The 25,085-nt window shown below is 57.5% G+C and overlaps 1 protein-coding gene across 1 annotated transcript in view; it reads left to right on the forward strand.

The window, feature by feature from the left end:
* The window catches only part of SH3RF3 (SH3 domain containing ring finger 3), a gene marked incomplete at both ends in the record, with an annotated part of 201,266 nt that overhangs the window by 108,257 nt on the left and 67,924 nt on the right, over positions 1-25,085 (forward strand). Inside the window, 2 exons of the mRNA XM_082851248.1 lie at positions 5,316-5,411; positions 24,156-24,509. Coding sequence (XP_082707374.1) covers positions 5,316-5,411; positions 24,156-24,509 — 450 coding nt within the window. The remainder of the gene's footprint in view (positions 1-5,315; positions 5,412-24,155; positions 24,510-25,085) is intronic.

The following is a 25,085-nucleotide window of genomic DNA, read 5'->3' on the forward strand; positions in this document are numbered from 1 at the left end:
AATTGTTCATAATATTTCTTTATTATCCTTTTAATGCCCATGAGATCTGTGGTAATGTCCCCTCTTTCATTACTAATATTAGTAATTTGTGTTGCGTCTCTGTTTTTCTTGGTTATCCTGGTTAGAAGCTAATTGAGTTTATTGATCTTTTGAAATAAGCAGCTCTTTGTTGATTATTTTCTGTTGATTTCATGTTTTCAACTTCATTGATTTCTGCTCTAATTTTTATTTCTTCTTTTCTTCCGCTTACTTTGGATTTAACTTGCTCTTCTCTTTTAGTTTCCTGTGGTGGAAGCTTGGTTTATTGATTTTAGATCCTTCTTCTTTCCTGATATATGCATTCAGTGTTATAAATTTACCTTTAAGCACTGCTTTCACTGCAGCCCATACGTTTTGACAAATTGTATTTTTATTTTCATTTGTTTGAAAACATTTTAAGATTTCTCTTGATGTTTCTTCTTTGAACCAAATGTTATTAGAATTGTGTTAATTCCAAGTACTTTGGAATTTTCCAATTATCTTTCTGATATTGATTTCTAGTTTAATTCCATTGTGGTCTGAGAGCAGACATTGTATGGTTTCTGTTCTTTTAGCATTGTTAAGGTGTGTTTTATGGCCCGAAATGTGATCTATCTTGGTGAATGTTTCATGTGACCTCAAAGAAAATGTGTATTTTGCCATTGCTGGATGAAGTAGTCTATAGATGTCAATTATATCCAGTTGATTGATGGTGGTGTTGAGTTCAGCTTGGTCCTTACTGATTTTCTGCCTGCTGGGTCATTCATTTCTGATAGTGGGGCTTTGAAGTCTCCAGTCTGTAACAGTGGATTCACCTGTTTCTCCTTGTAGCGCTATCCGTTTTTGCTTCGTGTGTTTTGACACTCTGTTGTTAGGTGCATGCATGTTAAGGATTGTTGTCTTCCTGGAGAATTGACACCTTTATCGTTATGTAATGCCCCTTTTTATCTCTGATAACTTTCCTTGCTTTGAAGTTTGCTTTTCCTGAAATTAGTATAGCTACTCCTGCTTTCTTTTGATTAGTGTTAGCGTGGTGTATCTTTCCTTATATATATATCTTTATATTTAAAATAGGTTTCCGGTACATAACATACAGTAGGGTCTTGTTTTTCTGATCCACCCTGACCATCTCTGTCTTTCAGTTTGTACATTTAGACTATTGCTATTCAAAGTGATTATTGATATTGTTGAATTAATATTTACCACATTTGTTTTCTTTGCTTTTTGTTCCTGTTTTTGGTTTCCATCCTTTTTTTGCCTTTTGCAGTTTTAACTAAGTAATTTAAATAATTTCATTTTCTCTCCCGTCTTAGCATATCAGTTGTACCTTTAAAAAAATTTTTTTTGTGGTTGCCCTAGAGATTGCAGTATGCATTTACAACTAATCCAGGTCCACATTCAGATAAAACTACTGTTTCACACGTAGTGCAGTTACCTTATAATCACAAAATAATCCTAATTCCTTCCTCCTGTCCTTTTTGTCATTGCTGTTATTCATTTAACTTATATATAAACATACATAAGTGTATATATTTTTATATATGATATACATATATATGGTATGTACATAAGCGTATGTAATTAGATACATTGTTGCTATTATTATTTTGAACAAACTGTTTTTTAAATTTTTCCTTTACTTATTCCTTCTCCAACGTTCTTTGTTTATGTAGAGTCAAGGTTTTGACCTATGTAACTTTTCTTCTCTCTAAAGAACTTCTTTTAACATTTCTTGCAAGGCAGGTCTCCTGGCAACAAATTCCCTCAATTTTTGTTTGTCTCAGAAAGTCTTTATTTCTTTCTCACTATTGAAGAGTTATTTTTCAGGGTAGAGAATTCTCAGTCATTATTGTGTCAAATATTTCTTTTGTTCCTTTTTTTCTTTCTTCTCCTTCCTATATTCCTGTTACGTGTATATTACACCTCTTGTAGTTATCCTGCAGTTTTTGGATATTCTGTTCTGTTTTGGGTTTTTGTTTATTTTCTTTTTCAGTCTTTGTTCTCTTTGCTTTGCGGTTTTGGAAGTTTCTGTTGAGACATCCTTAAACTCAGAGATTCTTTCTTCAGCTGTTAAATCTACTAATAAGCTTATAAAAGGAATTCTTTATCTCTGTTACAGTGTTTTGATCTCCAGCATTTCTTCTTGGTTCTTTCTTGGGCTTACCATCTCTCAGTTTGCATTGCCTACCTGTTCTTGCATGCTGTCTACTTAAATGTATTAGAGCCCTTAGCATAGTTGTTTTAAATTCCCTGTTGATAATTCCAACATTCCTGCCATGTCTGAGTCTGGTTCTGATGCTTGCTCTGTCTCTTCAAACTGCTTTTTGCCTTTTAGGATGTCTAGTAGTTTTTTTTCCTTTTTGATATTTGGACATAAAATGTACCACGTTAAAGGTACTGCTGTCGATAGGCCTTTAGTGGCGTGGAGGGGAAATGTCCTGTGGCCTCTCGCCCTGTTGTTAGAGCCCCGTCGGGTACGGAGTTGCACCCACAGGCTGTGAGCTCTGCCTGTGCATCCCCACTTTCCCCTCCTCCTTAGGGGGACAGGCTGGCTGGAGTGGGCTGCAGTTGGCTATGGTATTGGTTGATGTGCCATACTTTATCTAACCAACCCTCTCTGGCTGTGCAGTTGTCTCTAGTTTTTCTCTAGTTGAAGAAACACTGTAATGAACGTACTCGGAGCTGAATCTTCTTGCATGTCTGTGATCTTCTTGAAAGAGTCTCTAGAAGTGTTTTTGTCAGGTTAGTGGATATGCAGCTTCTTGTGTTTGATAGGACTTGCCACACCACCGCCGTAAATGTATATCCCCACCAGAAATGAGAAAGTGCTCGTAGCCATCGTGCTGAACACGCCGAGCGGGCTTGTGTTCATCCCTGCTAATCTGATACGACACCAACGACCAACGAAGGGAGAAGGAATTTTCCTGTCTAAAATTGTACTTTTTTTGGATATTAGTCGGGTATCACATTTTTAAATGTATTTAACAGCAGTTTGCTTTTCTTCCTTTTTTGTGAGTTGCCTGATTTTTGCCCCTGGCCTGTTTTTCTTTTAAAGTATGTGTCTCTCTTTCCTGCTGTGTCTCTCAGGTCCTTATGTAGCAAGGATATTAGGTCTTAGTCTCCAGTTTGTCCTGCAAGTATTTTTCTAGATTATTTCCCTTTTTGTTTTCTTGCTGTTCTTAACGTAGAGAATTTCATTTTTCTGTAACCAAATCTTTGTTATTTACTTCTTAAGACCATTCCCCACCTCAAGATTAAGCATCTATTCACATTTTCTTCTAGGTTATTCAAGGTTTTTTTCTAACATTTAAATCTTTAATACTTAGGGAATTAATTTCGGCGCATACAGTGAATTAGAGAATTAACTTTGTTTTTTTAATGATTAGCCAATTTTAGTCACATTTTCTAACTGGTTATTGCTGGTAGATGGGAAACCCAATGATTTTCATGTATTTATTTTAAAATTATCAGCCTTTCTCAAATTCTTATTCTAATTTTTAACTAATACTCTGTTTTTCTAGGTAGAAAATCATATGATTTTTCTTCCCAATATTTATACTTCCTATTTTTTTCCTTTTATTTCTATGGCTCTAATATCTAGACCAGTCTCAAATAACCGTGTAGATATTATGGTATTTTATTTTTTACCAAAATTAATCTGGTATTTTTTCTTTTTAATTTTACAAAATTAAATGTCTTCTTTTATTTTGCTCTTGCAAAAGCTCTGGCTTGTAGGAAGCCTTCAGTTACCTTTTCCTTTGCACCGTTGGCGAGGTCTTGGGGGCCACCCTTTGGCTGGGTCTGAGTGGAGTTTATTACGGGTACAGGGCCCTCCTGGTCATGAACTCTATGTGAGATAAGCAAGGTGCCCTCTCTGCTCATCCCTTCTCAAGCCAGTCGGCCACTTTGGCCCTAATGCTTATCAGGAAAGCCCGCCGCCTTGATGGCCGAGCACTGACTACAAGGAAACCCTTGTCGGTGTCACCCGACCGGCCACGGAGAACCAGCCACCCCGAAACGTGGGAAAGCCTGAGATTCCCTCAGTGTCTGTTGCATTTTCTGGACTGTATCAATTGGGAAAAGAAATATTTTGAAGTCACACAGCCCTTGTTATTTGGTACTTGTTTAAGCTGGGAAATTGGGGTTAGGACCTGGAGAAGGAGGGGTGCGGTTGCCCCTGCGCTGTCCCCTAAACCCCTAGGAGAGGGGAGGTTTGGAAGGGAGCATGGGGACCTGCCAGTACAGACTCCTGGTCTTGCCTTTCCTGCCCCATGTCCTCTGGGAGGCACGTCCAGCACCCATCACCTCGTCCCACCTCGCCCCAGATAAACTCCCCAAACTGTGCGGCCCCTCCGTTCACGGGGAAGCAGCTTCTCCAGTGATGTAAGGAAGTCCATCAGGACGCTCCAGATGGAGCGTCCCTCTGACCCCAGGGGCCCACACCCCACATCACTGCTTCACACGAAGGGGTCGAAGGCCCCTTGGTAAGGCAGGCGGTGCTTTCAGACCCAGCCGGGCCCACAAGGCTGCTCTGGCTGTCAGCTCCTGAGCGCCAGGCAGGCCTCTGGTGTCCACGCAGGCCCCGGGGGACAAAGGCAGGCGGTTTGGATGTGGAGGGCGGTTGGGCAGACGGCCCGTGGACAGTCCCACTGCACCCCGTGTGGCACCAGCACGGCCCCCCGACGCTTGCTGCCGCCCGGTCATCCCCTCGCTCCTCGTCCTGTCCCCCGCCCTTGTCGTCTGTCCCCGCGGCTCGTGGCGCCTCCGGGGGCACCGGGCGAGTCCTCCCCCACCGCACGCCTGTGTCCCTGCTTCACGCCCCTCCTTCCGCCTGCGTCTGCCCACCTTCTGCCTCTGTCCTTGCTACTGCCTGGCACGACGAGGATTTAACAGGGTTGTTCAGAGCTTCCACGACTCAATAAATGGAGTTGGATTGGGTCATCTTTTGTGCTCTGGTGGAGGCAGGAACATAGAAAGTTTTATACTTAGTTGAATTTATATTTGTTGAAAACCATTTTATGTATAAGCACATATTAGGAACATGAATTTTAAAGTGCTCACTAGATTGTAAATTGCCACACACTTCCACTGGAGGCTCTTTGCTGCTAAAATCAATATGGGAGAGGAAGAGAGATCCTGGGTGAAGACATGGGAGGGACGGTTTTCACGCCGATCTCAGAATGAGTCATCGCGTAGAGCCTTTCCTTAGCTGCAGTGACACTAACCGGTCTCTTGGTTCTGTTTTTGTATCCGTTTTGTGCGTGTCCCTGTGCTTTGCCTACACGGGGTGATTCCAGGATGAAGTCCTGACTGTAATCAGAAGAGTGGACGACAACTGGGCGGAGGGAATGCTGGGAGACAAGATCGGGATCTTCCCCCTGCTGTACGTGGAGGTGAGGCCGCGCTCCCACACTCACCCCTCCTGCACAGGGAGGTGAGGCCAGGCTCCCAGACCCACCCCTCCTGCACGTGGAGGTGAGGCCGCGCTCCCACACTCACCCCTCCTGCACAGGGAGGTGAGGCCCCGCTCCCAGATCCACCCCTCCTGCACAGGGAGGTGAGGCCGCGCTCCCACACTCACCCCTCCTGCACAGGGAGGTGAGGCCAGGCTCCCAGACCCACCCCTCCTGCACATGGAGGTGAGGCCGCGCTCCCACACTCACCCCTCCTGCACAGGGAGGTGAGGCCCCGCTCCCAGATCCACCCCTCCTGCATGTGGAGGTGAGGCTGTGCTCCCACACTCACCCCTCCTGCACAGGGAGGTGAGGCTGCGCTCCCAGGCTCACCCCTCTTGCACGTGGAGGTGAGGCCAGGCTCCCAGAACCACCTCTCCTGCACGTGGAGGTGAGGCCAGGCTCCCAGAACCACCTCTCCTGCACGTGGAGGTGAGGCCAGGCTCCCAGAACCACCTCTCCTGCACGTGGAGGTGAGGCCCCGCTCCCAGGCTCACCCCTCCCGCACGTGGAGGTGAGGCCAGGCTCCCAGGCTCACCCCTCCCGCACGTGGAGGTGAGGCCAGGCTCCCAGGCTCACCCCTCCTGCACAGGCAGGTGAGGCCCCACTCCCAGGCTCACCCCTCCTGCATGTGGAGGTGAGGCCAGGCTCCCAGACCCACGCCCTCTCTTGCCCTTTGTTGTTTGCTTTACCAGACCAGAGATGAGCTCTCCTCAGGGGAAGAAGGTTACCCCACAGTAATCGGAGTTCAGATGGGGACAACTTGCGGGTTTTATTGAACCCTGAGGCTGTGAGAAGTGCCTCTGCCTCTTGGGGGTGGTCCGTCCCAGCCCATCATCTTGCCACGTGGCCAATGAGGCAGGGCTCCCTACTTCTCACGGGAAACCTGGGCCCGCCCCATTTCTCCGAGACCCTCCAGGTTCTGCTGGGCTTGCCCCCAGAACCCCGGGGAGAAGAGCTCACCACAGGAAGCAGCTTCCCCGGGGACACTGCCAACCACTGAAGGGAATGTTGAGGCTCCCCGGACTTGGGGTTTGGGGCGGCTCATCAGCTCCAGCCCTGGAGTGGAGCGTGCTTCGGCTCGTTTGAGGCTGGTTGGCTTCCTGCCTCTGTTCTGTGACCAAGATGCTCTGGGTTTCCAGTGAGTAAGTTACGGGCGGTGGCCGAGCGAGGAGCGTTCAGAGCCTTTGATCTTTCAGCCCCTGCTCGCTATGGGCTGTGTGTGTGTTTGCTGTTTGTCAGCACACGTCCGCACGTGCACGTCCCCAGGCTAACCCCACGCTGCGCCTGTGCGCACTGCATCACCCCCAGGAGTCGTTTCAGCCAGTGCTCACGGGGCTTGGGCCCCAAACCCTCCTGAGGAGTCCTCATCTGGCCTCTCGCACCCCTTGTGTGCAGGGCCGCCCCCGACTCCGCAGGGGCCCAGAGCCGGGTGCGATCCCAGGCCGATGGCTCTCAACTGGGCCCGACTCCCTCCCCCCAGCGTCCTCGCTCAGAGCCTGTGCTCCCCCAGCCCAGGGCGGGCCACACACGATGCAGGGGACATGGCCAGCTTTGCCCCTGCTGAGCCCTGTGGGCCAGTGGATTCCGGTACCTGCCAGATGAAGGCCGCTGGCTGGGGTGGGTGGCCCAGGCTGTCTGCGCTGATTAGCCTCTGCTTTTCCAGCCTCATCTCCGGCCCTTTCCTCCCCTTCCCCTACATGTCCGGAACCCGCGGTTCTTATGTGTACTCTGAAGCAGCAGCTCCCCGGGTGACTCTCAGACCCTCCCCAACAGTAAGTCCTCACATACACTCCCCTCTCTGGTACACTTGCGAGGGGCACATTCGTGCACACATGTGCACACACACGCTCTGCTCTCTGCCCCCCACCCCCGGCAAGGACCACAGCCCACAGCACCTCCAGCCTCACTTGTGCATTTGCTCCAACTCTGGCAAGTGGTCTCTGCATCTGCTGCTTCAGACCCAAGAACTCGACGCGTGAAACCCCCACAGTGCTGTCCACACGTGGAGAGTCTATCCCCCCGGCATCTTTGGCCAGTGGAACCTCTTCCAAGGCAGACTCTCACGGAGCCACTCACAGAAGGGTCCCAGGGGCCTGTGACAACGCCCCAAAACGGAGTCAGCTCGGCCGAGTCGCGGAGCTGGGACTTCCCAAGGAGGGCCAGAGAAGGTGAAAGGACAGACATTTAAAAGCATGGATGCAGCTCACGGACACATTTTTAAAGGAACAAGGTGGAAAAGAGAGTGCACTGAAGACTTTCCCTTTTAGGAAGTTCAGGAGCAGCAGAACTCCCCCCTCACCCGCGGCTGATGGAAGGGGGTGCCCTGGGGAGACCGAGCGGAGAAGCGAGAGGGAGGCCCCGGCTGTGGAGAGGCTTCGAGGCTTGATCTGGGAGGTGCTGGTGGGGTGGTGCAGCTGTGAAGTGATGTAGCTAACATTTTTCACTTCTCTTTAAAATGCAGTTTAAGAAACTAAGAAAAAATTTTGTAGGAAACCTGAGGCGGGTAATGGTGCCCCTGCGGGAGGCCGAGCCCGGCGCACTGGCACCCCTGCTCTGGAAGGGACTCGGGCATCATCCCAGAGGCCGAGAGTGTGGGCTCGGGGCTGGAAACCAGTCAGCAGGGCCTCCTGAGGCTCATGTGGCTCAGACACTCAGCCAACGGGGAGTCAGTGCCCTTGGGGCTCGACTGCTGGACCCTGGAGACGGTCCTTCAGAGCAAGGGCGTAGGGGCTCCTGTGTGCCCACCGCCCTCCCAGTTGCTCTGCTCTGATCACAGCCTCCTGCCCGCCCAGGTCCCCTGAGCCGGGGGCTGGGCTCTCCTCCAGGGGCCGAGGCAGAGCAGGGCCCTCGCTCCTGTCCCGCACCTCCCCGGGCACAGCGCCGGGCCCGGCACCATTGCCCCAGGGGCCCTGGCAATAGCCACAGACCCCAGGACCTCAGCAGGCACTGAAGAAGGAGGCCCTGGCCGGGTGTCTCCCGAGGCTGATTCGCTGTTATGTACCCACTCCCTTTTGAAGCGCTGAGCTGACGCTTACCCTCACGCGGCCTCGAGGGCATCGCGCGTGGGTGATAGAGTTCAGACCATCTTCCTCTGGGCGATGAGCAGGCATCTGAGGCCACAGGGTGGATCTGGGGTCTTTGCAGGTTGGGGCCTGGGCCGGGAGGGAGCGGGGCCTGTGTCGGCGAACGGCAGTTTGGGGTGGCGGTCATCCCCCTGGGTGTTGCCCTGTCTTAAATCACGCCCTCACGGGACTGAATTACAGGGAGCCTTCTCCAGCCCTGCAGCTGTGGTTTGAAGGTCGTGGGGGGAGGCTGCTGGGGCCTGCGTGCAGTCCAGTCGTGACACCTGCCCAAGGAGGACCTTTCCGGAGTGACCTTTGCTCTGGGGACGCGGCACCCGCTCCCATCCCAGGCAGGCTCTTTCCTGGGGCTTGCTGAGTGGGCTGGGGGACAAGGGGTTAAACCTCTCGGAGCTGGCCTGGCCTCGTGCTGTTTTCTGAGGGGGTATCCAGTCTCCAGAAGCATCCGTATGTCTGACGCAGTGTAGAGGCCCTCCTCTCACCCACACTCTCCTCAGCTGCTGACTGCATCCGCAGCGGGGCCTGGGCCGCTGGTTCTGGGAGAGGGCCACCCGTCCGTCGGCACGACCCTGGCCCAGACCCTTCCTCGTTGCCTTCCCAGCTCCTCCTCCTCCTCCTGCGTCCTGGAACCCACCTCCTGTCCTTCATGCCCCTTGGTTACAAGGACAGGCACCGTCCAGCAGCCATCTCTACGGTGGGACCAATGCATAGCCCACGGACACCTGCCGGCTCGTCGGGTGTCGCTCAGGACAGAGCGGAGTGGGCCAGGTCACTTCTGTCCTCGGAGGACAAACCCCACCCGTGGCAGGGCCTCCTTTCCGTGCTCTGGGCCTCGAGGGCCTGGGGTCAGGCGCCAGCCCCCAGGGCCCCGTGCGTGGAGCTTCACTACTCGTCAGCCGAACGGGGGGATGACCTGTCCCCCAAGCACCCAAGATGCCATGCGAAAGAGGGCAGATGAGGAAAGGAAGCACCCAGCTGCCTGGGAAGCGTCTGAGTGGGCGTCAGCCGCATCGGAGGCGCAGGTGCAGGATGGGGACACTGGGCCGGAGCCTTTGGCACGTGGGTGGGATCTGCCTCCCAAGGGTAGACGGGACAACTGCAGGAATGGGTGCAGGTTGGGGGTCCTCAGACCCTGTCCTGGTGGCTCTTTAGAATAATTCCTGCCCAGACACCCGCTCCCTGACACGCGTGTGTCCTTACTGTAATGGAAGCTCTGTTTCTCTCATCCTCCCTGTGCCGCCTCCTTTCCTCAGCCCGGGCTCCGCTGCCTCGAGGGTGTAGTGCCTCGAGCCCCCATGTCCCTGTCCCTGCACCGAGACCCCAGCTACCCAGGCCTCCCCACTCCCCTCCAGGCTCGGGGTCTCTGTGCCGGGAGCCCTGCATTCCTGCTCACCTAATGAGCCATGCGGAGCCCCCTTCCTGTCCTTTCTTAGCCTCTTCACTGGCTCCCACTCAGACCCTGGTCCCCGTGTTCGTTCCTAATGTCCCTCATGCTTGGCAAAGTGACTGCACGTGGCAGGTGCTTAATAAATGACTGAGAGTGACAGCAGCCCGACAGGTGGCTAGCGGCCAGTTTTTGGATTTGCAGAACGCAGGGACTGTGCAGAGCCGGGGCTCTGGGGACTTGGAGGTACAGACTGAGGCAGGAGAGCTGTCAGACTAGCTCACTCTGAAGAGGAAACCGCATGGCCTTCAGTGGGGTGAACCCAGGCGGGCTGCCTGGAAGCAGAGGGAGGATGCGGTCGCCAGATCTCCTTCATCAGCCTCTCCTGGCGCCCGCCCTGCGCCTCCCCTGGGCTCTGCCCTCCACAGCTCACTCCCCTGAGGCCCCACCTCGCGTGGTGAGCTTGGCCGGGGCTCCCTCCTTCTGAGGACACTTTGTTTCACTTCCCAGCCTCGCTGTGGCCGGAGCCCCCATGCCTTCTGGAGGAGACCCCTGGGCTGACCCCTCGGGGTCAGGGCTGCCTCCAGTCCCTACATGCTCGCTCAGGGCCCCCAGGTGTAGGGACCATGATTTGTCTGCCAGTCCGTCCACAGAGCCTGAGCACGCCTCCATTCCGGCCCGCCCAGAGCGGGTGCACATTTGAGCCTCACTGGGTGGGCAAGCCCGCCCCCTGCCACAAGGACAGGTGGGTGATGGCTGGTTGAGGGGCCCAGAGGGCTGAGCCTGCGAAGCCATCAGCCCTCCTGCCGGCTGGGGCCTTCTGGGTGGGACCCCCCTTGTGCGTCCGGTGTCGCCTGAACTTGGACTTGGACTTGGACGTGTCGGTGTGTTTCCTCGTTCTGTGCTCTGGGCTCCTGGAGGCCAGCTGGCTCGGCTGCCCGTGTCCTGTGACCAGTTCCTGTCATGGGCACCTGGAGAGACGGGGCTGCCCCGGCCTCAGCACGAGGGCCAGTGCGTCCTGGCAGCTTCCCCGGGGACCCCGGCCCCTTACTGAGAAGAGCTGACCCCAGGGAGCCACGTCTGGGGCCAGGAGCATCTGGAAAAAGAGGTGCAGAGAGGGGGAAGCTCTGAGTAGGGGTGAGGAGCCTCGTGGTGACCCTGGCTGACCCTGGAGGCCTAGGGCCGAAACGCAGTGGAGGCCGCTCTGATGGGCCAGGCCCATCAGGCGGGCGGCCTGTGCATCCCTGGGCACTGAGGACCTGGGTGGGGCTTGCCACCTCCACACCGCTGCGGGTGCAGCCGGAGCTCCGTCTCGGATAGCTCAGGCCCAGGGAGGGAGGGGCTGAGCCTAAGCTGCCCTCAGGGAGGAGCTGGGCTGGGAGGGGAGGGTCTTGGAGGAGGGCCCGCCCTTGGAGGGAAGAGGAGACAAGGGGGATTCTGGAGCTGCGGGGGACAGGGTGTTGACGGTCTGTGCCCAGCTGTCCTCATCTCAGCCTCTTGGCAGAAGGTTATTTGTGGAGAACCACAGGGTTCAAGACTGCGTAGGAGGTGACTCAGGGGACTCACCGGGGAGGGGCGTGGGGGGGGCGGTGTTGAGGCGTGCGAGGGGCAGGAGCCAAGGGAGGAAGCGGGCGCTGGGCGGGGTCGGGGTCGGCCAGTCGTGGACCTGCCAGAGGCCTGGTGCGAGGCATGGCTCCGTGGCCGCGGAGCCGGCGCAGTGGTGGCTGGGAGGAGCCCAGAGGAGGGGCTGCAGGCAGTGATGGGACAGAGCCCGGGCCCAGCGGTGGGAGGGGCTGGAGGGTGGGGGCGGGGTGTCTCCGAGTGGTGCTTCGGGAATCCTGTCTCCCTCCTGCACCAGAGCCAGCCCCCGCCACCCCTCCACTAGCTGGTGGATGCATCCTCGTGGCATCTGCTGAGAGCCTGTGTCCTACGGCTGGAGCCACGCACTCACCTGGAGGGTTTGTTCTCTGGTTCCCGCTCCCTCCCCTTCTACTGCCCCACCCGTCAGGGGTCAGCATCCTTCCGGCCTCCTAGCCCTGCCGCACCTGCAGGCACCGGTTTCGGGACACAGAGATGGGGGAGGATGGGCGAGCCCTGGAAAGCGAGGCAGCCTCATCCCAGGGCCAGTGCGCGTCCAGAGAGTTCTGACCTTGGGGAACCAGATCCAGGCCTCTGTCTGTTGGTGGGTCCCACGACCTCGGCTAATGGTGTTGACGTGCGAGGGCAGACTGCTGAAGTGATGCTATTTACAGATGCTGGGAGTTGATGGAAGCAAAATCTGAAACCTGATTTAGCCGGATGGATGTAATGCCCAAAATGGTACGGTTGCTAACGGCAGCTGCTTCCCGTTTGAGAGGCCTTGTCTTCAGTGCGGAAATTAGGGCGGATGTTGTCGAAGCCTCAGCTAATTACCATGTTGAACTTGGCCCTTCTTGCACCTGTAGCACCGCCGTCTCCTTGTGACTTTATTTACGAAGAGAGCGTATTATTCTGAGCCTCCGTCTCTAAATATGGTATCGAAGCTGCCAACTTCTCTGGGAACACGCAGCTCTGAAGTTGTCTGTATTGTTTCAAAGGCCCAGAGCCTGGAGCTGCCCCTCATGCATTGGGTTCGCCCCACACCCCCAGTAAGTGCTGGTTATTTCTTCACCGTTGTCTTGGTTTTTCAGCTCAGGCCGGGGGGCAGGCAGAACGTTTCCAGGGAGGAGGCTGGGGAGGGTCTGTGGCTTCTAGTGGAAGGTCCACGCCCAAGCTCAGGGGAGAAGCAGATGGACGCGGGAGGCCCAAGCCCTGACTCGGCTTCAGCGCCTCCACAGACCCTACGTTCTAGTTGGGATGCGGGTGGATAGACCTGCAGGGGTGTCCCTGGTTGAGGGGGCGCAGCTCCTGGACGAGAAACCCCACGTGTCGTGCCCAGCATGGGCGGCGGGAGAGGGGAGTAGGGTTCTAACTTCCTGCTCCCACTGGGGGCTGCGGGCCCGGGGATTGGAAAGATGCTGCTCCTGGCCTGACTGGACCTGCAGGCCGCCCGAGCTTTGTTGAGCTGTGGGATGCGTCAGCACCGAGTTTCTCCCTCTGCAAGGATGGACGGTGCCACGTCCAAAAGCACACCAGGAGGACCCCATGAGGTACCAGGCACAGCCCCGAGTGGTGGTCCAGCGCCACACGCCCAGAGGGTGATGGTTTGCGGCCACTGGCATTCTCAGGGGACCGAGGCCTCTGAGGAGGTGGGAGGCCCTCAGAGCAGCCGAGGGGCCGGCTGGCCGTTCCGCACGCTGTCAGCAGCCCTGCGAGCGGGGGCCGCAGCTCCGAGCAGAGGGGCTCTCTGGGATGAAGGCCCTCTTCTAGCTACGTTTTCTTCCTTTCCTTTCCTCCCATCATTCTGTACCGCCTACAAACAACCAGCTCTGCCGACTTCTCTGAAGTCCTGGCGCCGACACAGGGATGGTCGTGTGACCGTCAGGCTGTTAGAAGTTAGCGAGGGTGTGCAGCCGGGCAGGCTCTCCAGAGGGAGACGCGGAGACGGGACCCTCGTTGGGCAGCCACACAGACCCCCAGGCCCATGCCGGACAAGGCGGCGATACCAGTTCACCTGGACACGGTTCAGAAGCAGCGACTTGCAGCCACGGGTGGTCATTTCGCTGTGAAGCTCGAGGTGGATTCACGTGGCTGCAGCCTCTCCCACAGCCCTCCCGTCCCGTGGCCTCTCTCGCGGCCGGCGGCTGGGCGGGCCTGGCCCCGGAACCTGTGGAAACCCCCGTGTTCTTCCCCGTGGAGGGTTGGTTTGGCGCAGGCTGCTCCACCCCCACCTATGTGGAAGGAGGCGGCAACGGCCTCGGCGGGGGCAGCAGGCGGGAAGCGCACGGCACACGGACAGGTGGACGGGGCCTCTGCGACGCGGACGGCTGGGCTGGGTGTCCGGGGCTCGTCTCCGGAAGGCGCCCCCGCTGTGTCTCCTGACATGCACGCTGCCCTGCCTCTCGGACGCGGGGTGCTCGGGATGTTGCGTCGTGCTTCTCTGCGGGCTCTGTGTTCCGGGCTGTTTCTGGTTCTGCTCCACTGGCCGACCTTTTGCCTCTGTGAGTATCTCTACCGTCGACGTAGAGGCTGCGGTTTCCTGCTTCTCTGCCTGCCTGGTATCTTTAACTGGATGCCAGTGGTGTGAGTTTTGGCTTTTCCAGTGCTGGATGTTTTTGTATTCCTACAAATATTTGCAAGCCTTGTCCTGGGATGTAAGTTATACAGAAACAGTGTGATGCTTTCGTGCCTCCGTCTTACCCTTTGACGGGCAGGACCAGGGCGCCTCTAACGTGGGGCTGATTATCCCCGTCCCCACCTGCGAAGCTGCGTCCTCTACTCCATGTCCTGTGGTCTATGAGCTTCTTCACTGCTGAGCTCTCTGATGTCCCGTGTCTGAAAACTGTTCCATAAATTTGGTCTTAGCATTTCAGGTGAGAGGGTGAAAATGATCCTTGCTATTCCTTCTTGTTAACCTGCAGTGGTTTCGAATTTTGAAATAAGGGTGACACACCATTATGTTGTACCCTTTAAACTAATACAAGGTTATATGTCAGTTATACCTCAGTAAAACTGGGTGGGGGGGGGGGACAAATAAGGATAAAATTAGGATGCAAGAGGTACTTCTGACAGAACGGGAAAGCAGTAGGTCAGCCATGGCTCTCCCATGCTGAGTCTCCCCAGCCCAGGGCCCAGAGTAAACGGTCAGCTTTCATCAGAGACGTGAGGACTGGGTGGAAGTCTTTGAGGCCCTCATCCTCTGTGGAGACGGGTTACAACCAGGTCGAAACACTGTCCTGAGACCAGTGTTCTGGGTGGGCCAATGGGGGCGGCATGGGCTGGCGGCTCCTCCGTTTCTTCCAAGCAGGTGTGACCCCTGCTTCCTCACCCAGATCCTAACTCTCAGGACACCCTGATTCTGCCACATCAGAGGTGACCCGACAAAACTCCAGGAAGGAAACAGGAGAGACGCCACTCAGGGCTTCCTGCTGCAGAACGTGGGGGAGCTGCGATCTTGCCTGAAGCTCCGTTTTGTTTTTCCGTTTGCACGACCCATTTCTCACGAGCTTCTACGTCAGTGGGCATCTGGGGGCAGGGACATCCCGCCGGACCTGAATATGAGTCCTGCCCGCGTTTCTGTGTCCTTGTGCTGACTGTGCCTTTGTGAAGACTTAATGCACTTCACCCAACAGACGACGCTCAGTCACCAGAGGGCAGGCTCAGCACGGGAGGCGACGGAGGGGAGGAGCCGTGGGGCTCCTGGGGGGCAGGACTTCAGTGTCCTTTGGGTGGCCCCGCTGGGATCCGGGTCTGCACCCTAAGGCATGATCTGGGCGCTGGGGTGTGGTCATTGGGACTTTCCTCCACGGAGATAGGTAGGTGCATAGGGACCAGCTCTCCCTGATCACTCCCTCCTTTAGTGGTTTTTGTGTGTGTGTGTGTGTGTGGTACGCGGGCCTCTCACTGTTGTGGCCTCTCCCGTTGCGGAGCACAGGCTCCGGACGCGCAGGCCCAGTGGCCATGGCTCACGGGCCCAGCCGCTCCGCAGCATGTGGGATCCTCCCGGACCGGGGCACGAACCCACATCCCCTGCATTGGCAGGCGAACTCCCAACCACTGTGCCACCAGGGAAGTCCCCTTTAGTGTTTTTTGAACAATTTGTGAAGTTAACATCTTGTAATGTACTGTACACAGAGTGACATGTAACGTCTCAGTTTTCCTGTCATCGTCTCTGTCTTCATAACTACATAAGTAGCCACTTTGAGGCCAGACTAGTAGCAATTCTTTTCCCTTCTGGGTCCTGGCATAGTGGTTGCACATAGTAGGCAGTTAGTGGGTTTGTGTAGTGTTGTTGAGTTGTGGGCCAGTGTTTCACAGAAGTGGTCAAAGTGTAAGGGCTAAGCCATCAGCCATTTCTGAGGTCTCAGCTGGGACACCTTCAGCCTGTCTTCTTGGAAGCACATGGTGGGACTTAGCAAGGCCTTGTGAAACCGGCCCCTGCAGCCTCCCCGGCAGCTTCTGTGTGGTAGCCCTGCCCACAGCCTGGAAATCCAGCTGCAGGTGGGCCCAGAAAAAAGCAGAGATGACTTCCATCTTCAGTAGACAAGCAGGCATGACAGTGTCTCAACCTGCGGCTGAAGTGCAGGCGATGTTGGAAGGAGCCAGGCCTGGCTGCCCGCTGAGCCCAAGCCCCTCCTGGGGCCTCGGTTCGCGCAGCCGGGGGAACGGCAGCCAGCGGTGCTCTGTCTGACCGTTTCTGCCCAGGCTCCAGCTGCTTCTTTCCTTCCCATCACGTGTCGCTCACATGGGCAATAATAACCCAGAAAACCAAGTACGTGCAGGATGGGATTTTTTTCAGCCAACTTGAGCTCCCTCCACTGGACACTTTTTGACTCGGAATCTCTGTGTCCTCACCCGCCGTCCTCTCATCCTCATCCTGCTCGGGGACACAGGTTCCTCAGGCCTCCGCGTCCCCGCAGGCTGCCTGGGCCTCCGCACCCTCCCGCCCTGCCCTCGGCCGTGGCTTCGACAGGTGCCTTCACTCAGCTTCCCTCCTGGGAATCCACATCCCTACCTTCCCTACCAAGTCATCCAGGCCAGCGACTCAGAAACTTCAGTGAGCGTCAGAGTCTCCTGGAAAGCTCCGGGCCCAGCCCCGAGTCTGACGCAGTGGGTCAGGTGGACCCGTGTCTGAGAAATAAGTTGGGGGAGAGGCTTGGTGTGCAGGATTCCGCCTGCCCCCTGGGGGGGCCTCCGTGGGGAAGGTGAAAGAAGCACACTTAGCCGTGGAGAGATTCGGCTCTGGGCGTTACTAAGGGGACCGCAGAGTGTGCCTTGGCCGAGGTTCAGGCCTGTGTTCAGTGCGGAGCAGCGAGTCTGATGGCGCAGCTGGAAAGGGTCATGGGGCCTCCGGGTGCCTTCCCTCCAGAGCAGAGAGCATTTGTGGGGAGATGGCCCTGCAGTGCCAGCCGCCGCTCCCCCAGTAGTTCTAAGACTTGACCACGAATTACTTCCCAGATTAACCGTCTGGGCCTCCGTCGTGGTGTCTCTCCCGTTACCTTTGATTAGCACTTCTGTTTGGAAGGAGGCTGCGAGTCACTGGTGACCCGGACCCTTCTGAGACCAGCGTGTGCTCGGGGCGCCACCTTCTGCAGCCGCCTCGACTCCGCCAGTTACTGCAAAGGGAGAAAGAGCGGCTAGCTCTGGCCTCACCTCCTCTGCCCGGCCTCCTCAGAGGAACTCAGAGCTGTCCTCTGTTGCGTTTATTTCTTCCAAATCCTCAAAGCCAGTGCAGTTAAGAGTTATGGTGTGAAGCCGTTGAGGACTCCGCGGTCTCCCTGGGCGGCCGTTCCTGTGTCTGTTGGCGCGTCTGAGCCCTGGACTGAAAGAGCAGTTTTCCAGCCTGTCTGAGCTGTGCCTTGCAGGCCAGCGGGGGCCACCGTCCACCCCTCCACTCGCTCAGCCCTTCAGTCACTCTTCCATCGAGCGCCGCCGTGTGCCAGGCCCTGCGGAGAATCGTCTTGAAACCCACGGTCTCGCTGGACGAGAGAAGGAAGAAGAGAAGATGAAGTCTAGAGGGCAGCGTATCCTCTGTGCAAACAGGGCTCGAAGGGGGCAGGGAGGCTGCGGCCGGGACCCTACAGCTCTCCTGCTCAGAGAAGCCCCCGGGGGCTGGAGGGGAGGGGCAGGAGCTGCGGTGCGGGCCCAGTGATGCCCGGGCTGCCTGGAGCTGAGGGGCAGCGGGCGAGTGGGGGTGGGGGGTGGGGGCAGCGGGAGGCCGGCCTGGTCATTCTCGGGGCTTCGAGTTTGCTGCACACACCGCAAGTGGGTGAGTCTGCATCCCCTCCCTGCTCAGGGCACGGCCTTTGGGCCTCTGTCTGCTGACCACCCCCCAGCCGTGTCCTTCATTTCTAACCCTGCCTTTACCTGGGGGTTGATAGCATAAAACAAATGTAGAGAGAACCTTCTAGACAAAAAGTTTTCAGCTGTGCTGGGTCTTGGGCCCCTGAGAGCAGCCCTGTCATCTGTCACCATCTCCCAGCCTACCCTCCACCGGTCTCACCTCCCCAGGGTCCGTTGTCACACGTGGACCAGACCGTCTGAACGAAGGTGACTCGGGCCTCACTCCTGCCTACAGCCCCCGGGGGGCCCCTGGCTCTCAGAGTAAATCCGGGCTCCTCCCTGCAACCCACAGGCCGCGTGGGGCAAAGAGTCGGCCGGGGGCCCAGCCCCGCGCTCCTGCCAGCCTCGCCTCCTGGTCTGTGCCGCGGGGTGATGGCCTCCCCCTCCTCGGGCCTGGGTGCTGGGCGTGGAGCGGCACTGGTGCTGGGAGGGCCGCGTGGGGACCTCGTTTCCTGTGACGGCGTGTCCGGCACTAGGGGCCCTCGAGTCTCCTCGCAAAATTGTATTCTTACTGCGGGAGTATTGTCTTTGAGGCTGTTGTGTGGACAAGGAAGAAAATCTTCGATCCTTTAAAAACCAATTTGGAACAGTTTCTCGTTTCATTCCGAGGGAAGGAACACTGTACTTTGGAGAACGAGGATCTGTGAACTGTGCAGGGCGGGGCCTCCTCAGTAACAGTCGGGCTTCAAGTCCTGCTGGAGGCCAAGGCCAAGGTGGTGGCATGCGTGTGGGCCAGGCCAGAGCAGCCAGCCTGGGCTCTCAGGGGGCTGCACCGGCCGCCTGCAGTCACCGGGCAGGGGGTGCAGATTCAGATCGGAAGGCTGGGCCGTGACGCCCAGCTCCCCACGCGGGAGCTGATGGCTGAGGCTCGGCTCAAGACCGGGTACAGAAAAATGATCCCCGGGGGTTAACTCACGCTTCTGTAAACCTTTGTTATTTAAAGGGGGATGGATGTGTGTTTGAAATCTGTTCCTGTTAGGACTTCTTCTTGCTAAATTTGCAACACTCTTCCTATGTTAGTATGTTCTTAAACATGTAAGTTTGGGGGAGAGTTTATTGAGTTGCCCTTGAGGTTTTAGTTATAGAAGTCTTCTTCTTCTGTGGGATCTTAGTTCCCCAACCAGGGATCAGACCCAGGCCCTGCAGTGGAACTGCAGAGCCCTAACCACTGGACCGCCAGGGAAGCCCCCAGAGAAGTCTTCACACCCTGTTCTCAGATCCAGCTGAGAGAAAGATGAACGTCTAAGAGATGGAAATTTAAGTGCTAACTTTATTATCAACAAATCTCAGTGGAGGAACATGGGTCAGATCCGGAGGCAGTGGAGCTCGCTAGCGCCTCGCCCTCAAGCATAGACCTGGGCCTCCCGCCCGAGGGCTTGGCCCCCTTGTCTAGAACTGCTGCCCTGAGCCAGCTGGGAGCAGGGAGGGGACCCCCCAGGCCTGAGCTCCTCCTGCTTAAGAAGACAGACCCACAGGGGCGTCCTGCCCCACCCCCGAGCATTCACAGGCGAGCATTCAGGGTGGGGGGTGGACAGGGTTGCCGGCCCTGCCCGGGCCCACCTCTCTCAGCCTTCCTCCCGCTTTGGCTGGTAGGTCTTGTCCACCTCTGAGCTCTCAGACACCCTTGTGGGGTGGGAGTGTGGTACCAAGGATGAGCGCTGTGCTCCCTGTAGAGACCCCCCAGCCGGGCTCCTAACCAAGCCACCGACGGGGAGGAAACCTTTGTCAGATCCGCCGTGAAACCGCAGCTCCCAAAGCCACTGCGTCTAACCTGGGGAGCAGCAAGGTCTTTTACGGCACCTCAGGCTTTGTACGGAGTGGAAAAAACATGGTGCTCCCGCGGCCCCGGAAGTCTCACCCTATGTCGGAAGCTGTCCCAGCCTAATCTGCACGTTTTGTTTTTAATGACTTCCTGATACACCTGGCTGTTGTTCAAAACAGGGAAATTCAGAAAAGTGTGAAGAGGAAAATCAGAGTCACCATAATCCTACCAGTAAATATGAATACAATACACGTGTAGGAGGAGAATGAATAGAAACGTTGCGAGCGTGCTGTTGTTTCCTGTATTCTTTTCTGTGTGTAAATTTACATAGATTGTGAACGAATTTGGGATGGTGCTGCATCAGTATTTCTGCTGCTTTCTTCATTAAATTGTGAGAATTTTCCAATGACATCGTTGGAAAATTGACAGAAGTCAGGGGGTCCTCCCGCTGGAGTCCTCCAAGCCCTCCGCCCACACAGAGGAGAGCCGGGCCCTGGCCCCGCTGACCCCCGGCACCCGTTCCCAACCACGTGTCTCTCCAGCCCCTCTGCCTGCTATTCCTCCTTGGACACCCAGGGCTCCCGCCTCCTGTCCCCTCCCCAGGTGTCAGCAGGCCCCTCCTTCCTCAGTAAGGACTTCCGTGGCCTCCTGAAGGCAAAAGGGCCCTGTGGGACTGGTCACCTTGGTCAGAAGTGCCCTGCAAGCGCCCAGGCAGCCCCCAGCCACGCGCCCCTGGGGACCTCGCCCCCCTCGGTTCCCTAGAGTGTGCACAGGCAGTGGTGCCCTGTGCCCCCCTCTTTTGCTGGAAAACAGCCTTTGTCTCCTTTAAGTTCACCTTCAGGGGGAATTACCACAGGTCCTTCAGGAACCTTGGAACATCCAGTCCGGGGCCCTCGGCTTTCAGACGCACCCTGCGGAGGGGCTCAGGGCGAAGAGGGCGGCCGTGTTCCCGCAGGCGGGGTGAGCCCAGGAGGAGGGGGTGCCTCGGAGCAGGGCCGCGTTGGCAGGACAGCTGGGACGCGGGCTGGTGGACGGCGGTGCCCCCCTCATGGGGAGCACCTGGCGGCTGGCAGAGGTGGGCTTTGTCCAGCCCGGGGTGATGGGGGCTGAAGTGAATGCCATTTGCCCCTCCCCGCTTCCGTTTTTAGACATCATCTCTCCCCAAATCCTTGCCTCTAATCAGCCTTTTCTCGCAAGACGAGGCAGTTGTGTGCAGCTCCTGTGTTGGCCTGCGTTGACCTTGGTGGATGGATGTTTCTCGTTTAACCTCAGGTACCGGAGGGCGGCCTCAGTTCGCCTGTGCACTTTGGCAGCAGAACTGCAGGCTCGTTCGTCGCCTCAGGCACCTGGGGACAGAGCAGGCTCGAGTGGGAACGTGGGGGGCGGCGGGGGCTTGGCGGGGAGGCAGCTGGCTGCGCTGGTGGTGGGGCGGCAGCCAGGGGCGGTTGTCCTGTGATTCCGCCACACCCTCAGGGCCCCCGGCCTTGCTGCCCACCGTGTGAAATGTTAACTTGCAGGATGGGAACCTCCTCCCGCGTGGGGGCCTGTCCCACAGCAGGTGTAGGACACACCCTCCGGTGGGTGGGGACAGCCTTGCACCTGGTGTTAACAGACATCTCGCGTTCGCCGTCCCGCTAAACACAGGCTGGGGCTGCTAGCAGGCCCGCGAGGTCACCGGCACACGCTCGTAACAAAAGGGAGGGAACAGAACCTCCCCGCCCGAACCTCGGTAGCTGTAGCTGGCCTCCCAGTGTGAGAATTTGCGTGACCTAATTTTCGTGCCAAAAAAAGGTCTGATTTTTAAAGACACATTTGAATCTCCAAAATGAACCCAGCCCCTCCAGCTGCCAAAAGCACAGGTATACCTCACTGGATATGTTGTCTTTACCCTGAAGATGCCGCAGGGCTGGATAAGCACCCCCGTGCCGTGCGTGAGGGGAGCCGTGGTGTGTCCGGCGAGACGGAGAAGAGAGGCGTGAGCCGTGGTCCTGCACCTGGGACCTGCTCAGTTGGCGCAAGGGCCACACGAGCCTTTGGGGGGACAGCGGCTCTCGGTCCCCCGTGCTTGGTGGTGGTCATCAGCGGCCGCCTGCGCTCGACCAGCCCGGCCAGCTGTCGAGAGCCTTGGTGCCGGGGGCTCCCGCTGTGCCCCAGATGCAGCCTTTGGGGGGGGGAGGGGAGCTGGGGCTGCATTCTCACCACCCCACAGACGGTTTAGTTGGTGAAGAGCAGAGTGTTTTACACCCAAGAAGCACTGATCCAAATGCCCATCAGCCGCCTGCCCACCCTGCCAGCGAAGGGGGGCTCCTGCGGTGTCTCCTCACAGGAGCTGCGGGCAGGCGAAGACCCTTCCTCGCCAGCTGCTGAGTTTGTGAAGCTCTGAGGAGTCACAGCCGCCTGCCAGCGTAACGACCTGTGCTGTCCTCAGCCCCCCGGTGGGAGAAGTGGATTAAAGGAAGCACCAGCAGAGCCGCCGTCCAGGTCACGTGGATGCTTCACGGGGCGGGGCTTCCACTCTGAAGCCGGCTCTCCTGCGAGCGTCAGGGTCTCTGGGGGCTGTAGAAATGCAGAGATATGGGCACCACCCCAGGCCCACTGAGCCAGAATCAGCATCTTGAAAGGCTCCCGGGTGGCAGCGCCCACTGAAGTGCAGCTGGATCTGACCAGAACGGGCGGCGGGCCTCAGAGACACGTGCTGTCCCTACGTCTGAGCCCTGTCCTCCAACCCCTGAGTCCCGGGAAGGGAGGACACACATCGCTCCCCAGGGCGCGGTCACGGCCCGCTGCTCCTGTGCGGACGTGTGGGGACCACAGTCCTCCCCCCCGGGTCAGGGCGGAGCGGTGGACATGCGCACCTGTTCCCCGTTGTTTTCCTTGAAAGCCGCCGGGCGCGTCCCACCGATTGCTCTTATCCCTGACGTCTTCCCCTGTGCCTGGCTTCCCAGTCTTCCTCCTGTTTTAAAGGTTCCGTTCAGTCTAGAGCCCTCTGGACGGAACCAGTGGTCTGGTGACCTGCCTGCCCAGGTCTGGGCGTGCGCACACACTGCCGGTCCGTGCCTGGGTTTCCTGATTCTGAAATTGCGGTTTCTGATACTGACGCAGCAGGGTCCCCCGGGACCCTGGGCTGCTGCTTTGGGGACGAATGGGATCATCTGAGCCCGGGGGCGTCGTCGGTGCCCTTATTTCTGTAATGAAATCTGCCACATGCAAGCAGGTCTAGACCGGGTTCTGGTGCCCATAAGCAAAGGCATCATGCCTGGCGCTTCCTGCTTCTGCTCTTCCGTTGGCGCTGCAGGTGGGTGCACACCACGGGGTGGAGGAGGCCGGCCCTTGGGGGTCAGAGGGCCCCCGAAGGCTGCGAGGGAGGGGGTTGGGCACCGGCTTGCTCTCCGAGCAGCACTGCTGATGGGGCAAACGAATAAAGCCTTAAAGCAGAGCGAGGCAGCTGAGCCTGATTGGAGGCAGCGTCTCAGGGCCAAGCGTGGACTTAGATCACGCGGTTTGGGGCCTGGAGTGAGTTTTACAAACCCCCGTGAAGGACAGGAGTTTGTAGTGGAAATGCTCACAGCCTGTGCCTGAGCCGTCTGAAGGCGGCTGCGCACCCAGCGCCTGTGGCCGGCTTGGCCTCTGGACACGGCATCCCTCCCTCTCGCTGCGCAAACCCAGCGCTGCTGCTTTTGCTTGTTTTTAACTCATCGAGATGCTGCCAGCCGCAAACCCCGGGCGGTATACAAGGGAGGGCCTGCGGGGCCGAGGGACCTTTCCTGGCCTGGCCCACGGCTCCAGGCTCATGGGAGGACGTGGCACGGCGCCCGCACCAGGCGCCCTGCAGATCCACAGCCAGCACCATGTGGCCTTCACCTGCCTGCAGGGACCTCATGCCCTTGAAGGCTCCCTTGGCGCACACACTTTCTCTCCTGCTCCCGGCAGGATCCAGTGTGTCCTTCCAGCACCGCCCCCGCCCCGCAAAGGCTTCAAACCCTTCTTCACACTGGCACCTGGGACGGTGACCCAGCGCCAGCACTGAGCTCGCGCCCTGGTCCCTGCTCATGCTTTCCTTGGACCCCACCATCCCCACCTGGTCTACGGGTGTGTCTTGTTCCAGGAGGGCCCTTGTTCTGCCCCCTCCCCGAACCTTGCAGGCAGGGCTCTGCCGGCAGCCTGAGGCCGCTCCACCGGAAGTCTGGTCAGCCTAGGGTGGCCACGTGCCGGGGAAGCTGCGTCCTGCTGGTACACGAGGTGGGGAGCACATGGGGGCTGCTCCCACCCTAGGCACCCCCTCTGGGTGTTTCCCAGGCAGCCCCACTCGGCCAAAGTGGGGAGAAGGGAGCAGCCCCTGGAAACACCCCTTTTCAGTAGAATGTCCAGGTGCCACCCTGGCCTTCGCTGTGTTTTCTCCGCACCGTTCATACTGGACGTGCTGTTGGAAGGGTCTGGCAGCTTGAACACTCTGGTGGCTTTGAGGCGCGAGCAAAAGGCTGGACGTGGGGTGCGGCTGCTGTCCACTGACGTCTGCCTCTCCCCTCTTTCCTTAGCTCAACGATGCCGCCAAGCAGCTGATGGAGATGGACAGGCTGGGCCCGGCCTCAGCGTCCGGCTGCCTCACCTTCATGCCCTCTGACCCCGGTGCGGGGGCCAGCGCGGCCCCAGGTCCCACTTCAGGCAGCACGGGGGCGGTCAGCGCCTTCCAGCGGCGTGTGGACAGTAAGAAGAATGCCAAGAAGCGACACTCCTTCACGGCGCTCAGCGTGACGCACAGGTCCACACAGGCCGCCAGCCACAGGCGCTCCATGGAGATCAGCGCCCCCGTGCTGATCAGCTCCAGCGACCCACGGGCCGCGGCCAGGATCGGGGACCTGGCGCACCTGTCCCGCAGTGCACCCACCCAGGTAACGTCGCTGGGGCCGGGGCTTCCTCTTCGGCTCCACTTGCTCCCCGTCCCTGGTCCCTGGGTGGGTGTGAGGGAGGCCAGGCAACAGTGTCTTTTGGGGTTCCCGCCCTAGGGCCCCCGAAGCCCTGGTGGGAGGTGTGTCTTGGTCTCAACCAGCATTCAGACAGCCGAGGGGGATGTGAGGTGCTTCTCAAGTGCCTGTGACGCGGCCTCTCGAGGTCCCGTCCCAGCCCGCCTCAGCCCTCTGACTCGGGAGAAAGTCTGGGTTAGTGCTGCTGTGTCTTCAGCATCTCGTGACACTGGCTGACGTGCTCCCTGTGGACAGAACCAGAAGTGACCATGTGTGTACAGAGCCCTCCTCTGTGGGACGGGGCACTGGTTCCGTCCACCAGGGAAGCAAAGGGGTCACCTTGCTCTCAGCCAGCCAGACCAGGCAGCCCTGGAGCCAGGCTGTTGCTGCGTCCACGCTGGTCCTGCTTGCCGCACGACAGGCCGGTCAGTCAAGAGGCGAAGTGTGGGAGCCACGAATGAGATGACCGGGCCCTGGGACCCATTTTCCTGCAGGGACACTTGA

Source organism: Leucopleurus acutus (genome assembly GCF_964270905.1).
Source record: "Leucopleurus acutus genome assembly, chromosome: 12".
In the NCBI taxonomy this organism is placed as follows: Eukaryota; Metazoa; Chordata; class Mammalia; order Artiodactyla; family Delphinidae; genus Leucopleurus; species Leucopleurus acutus.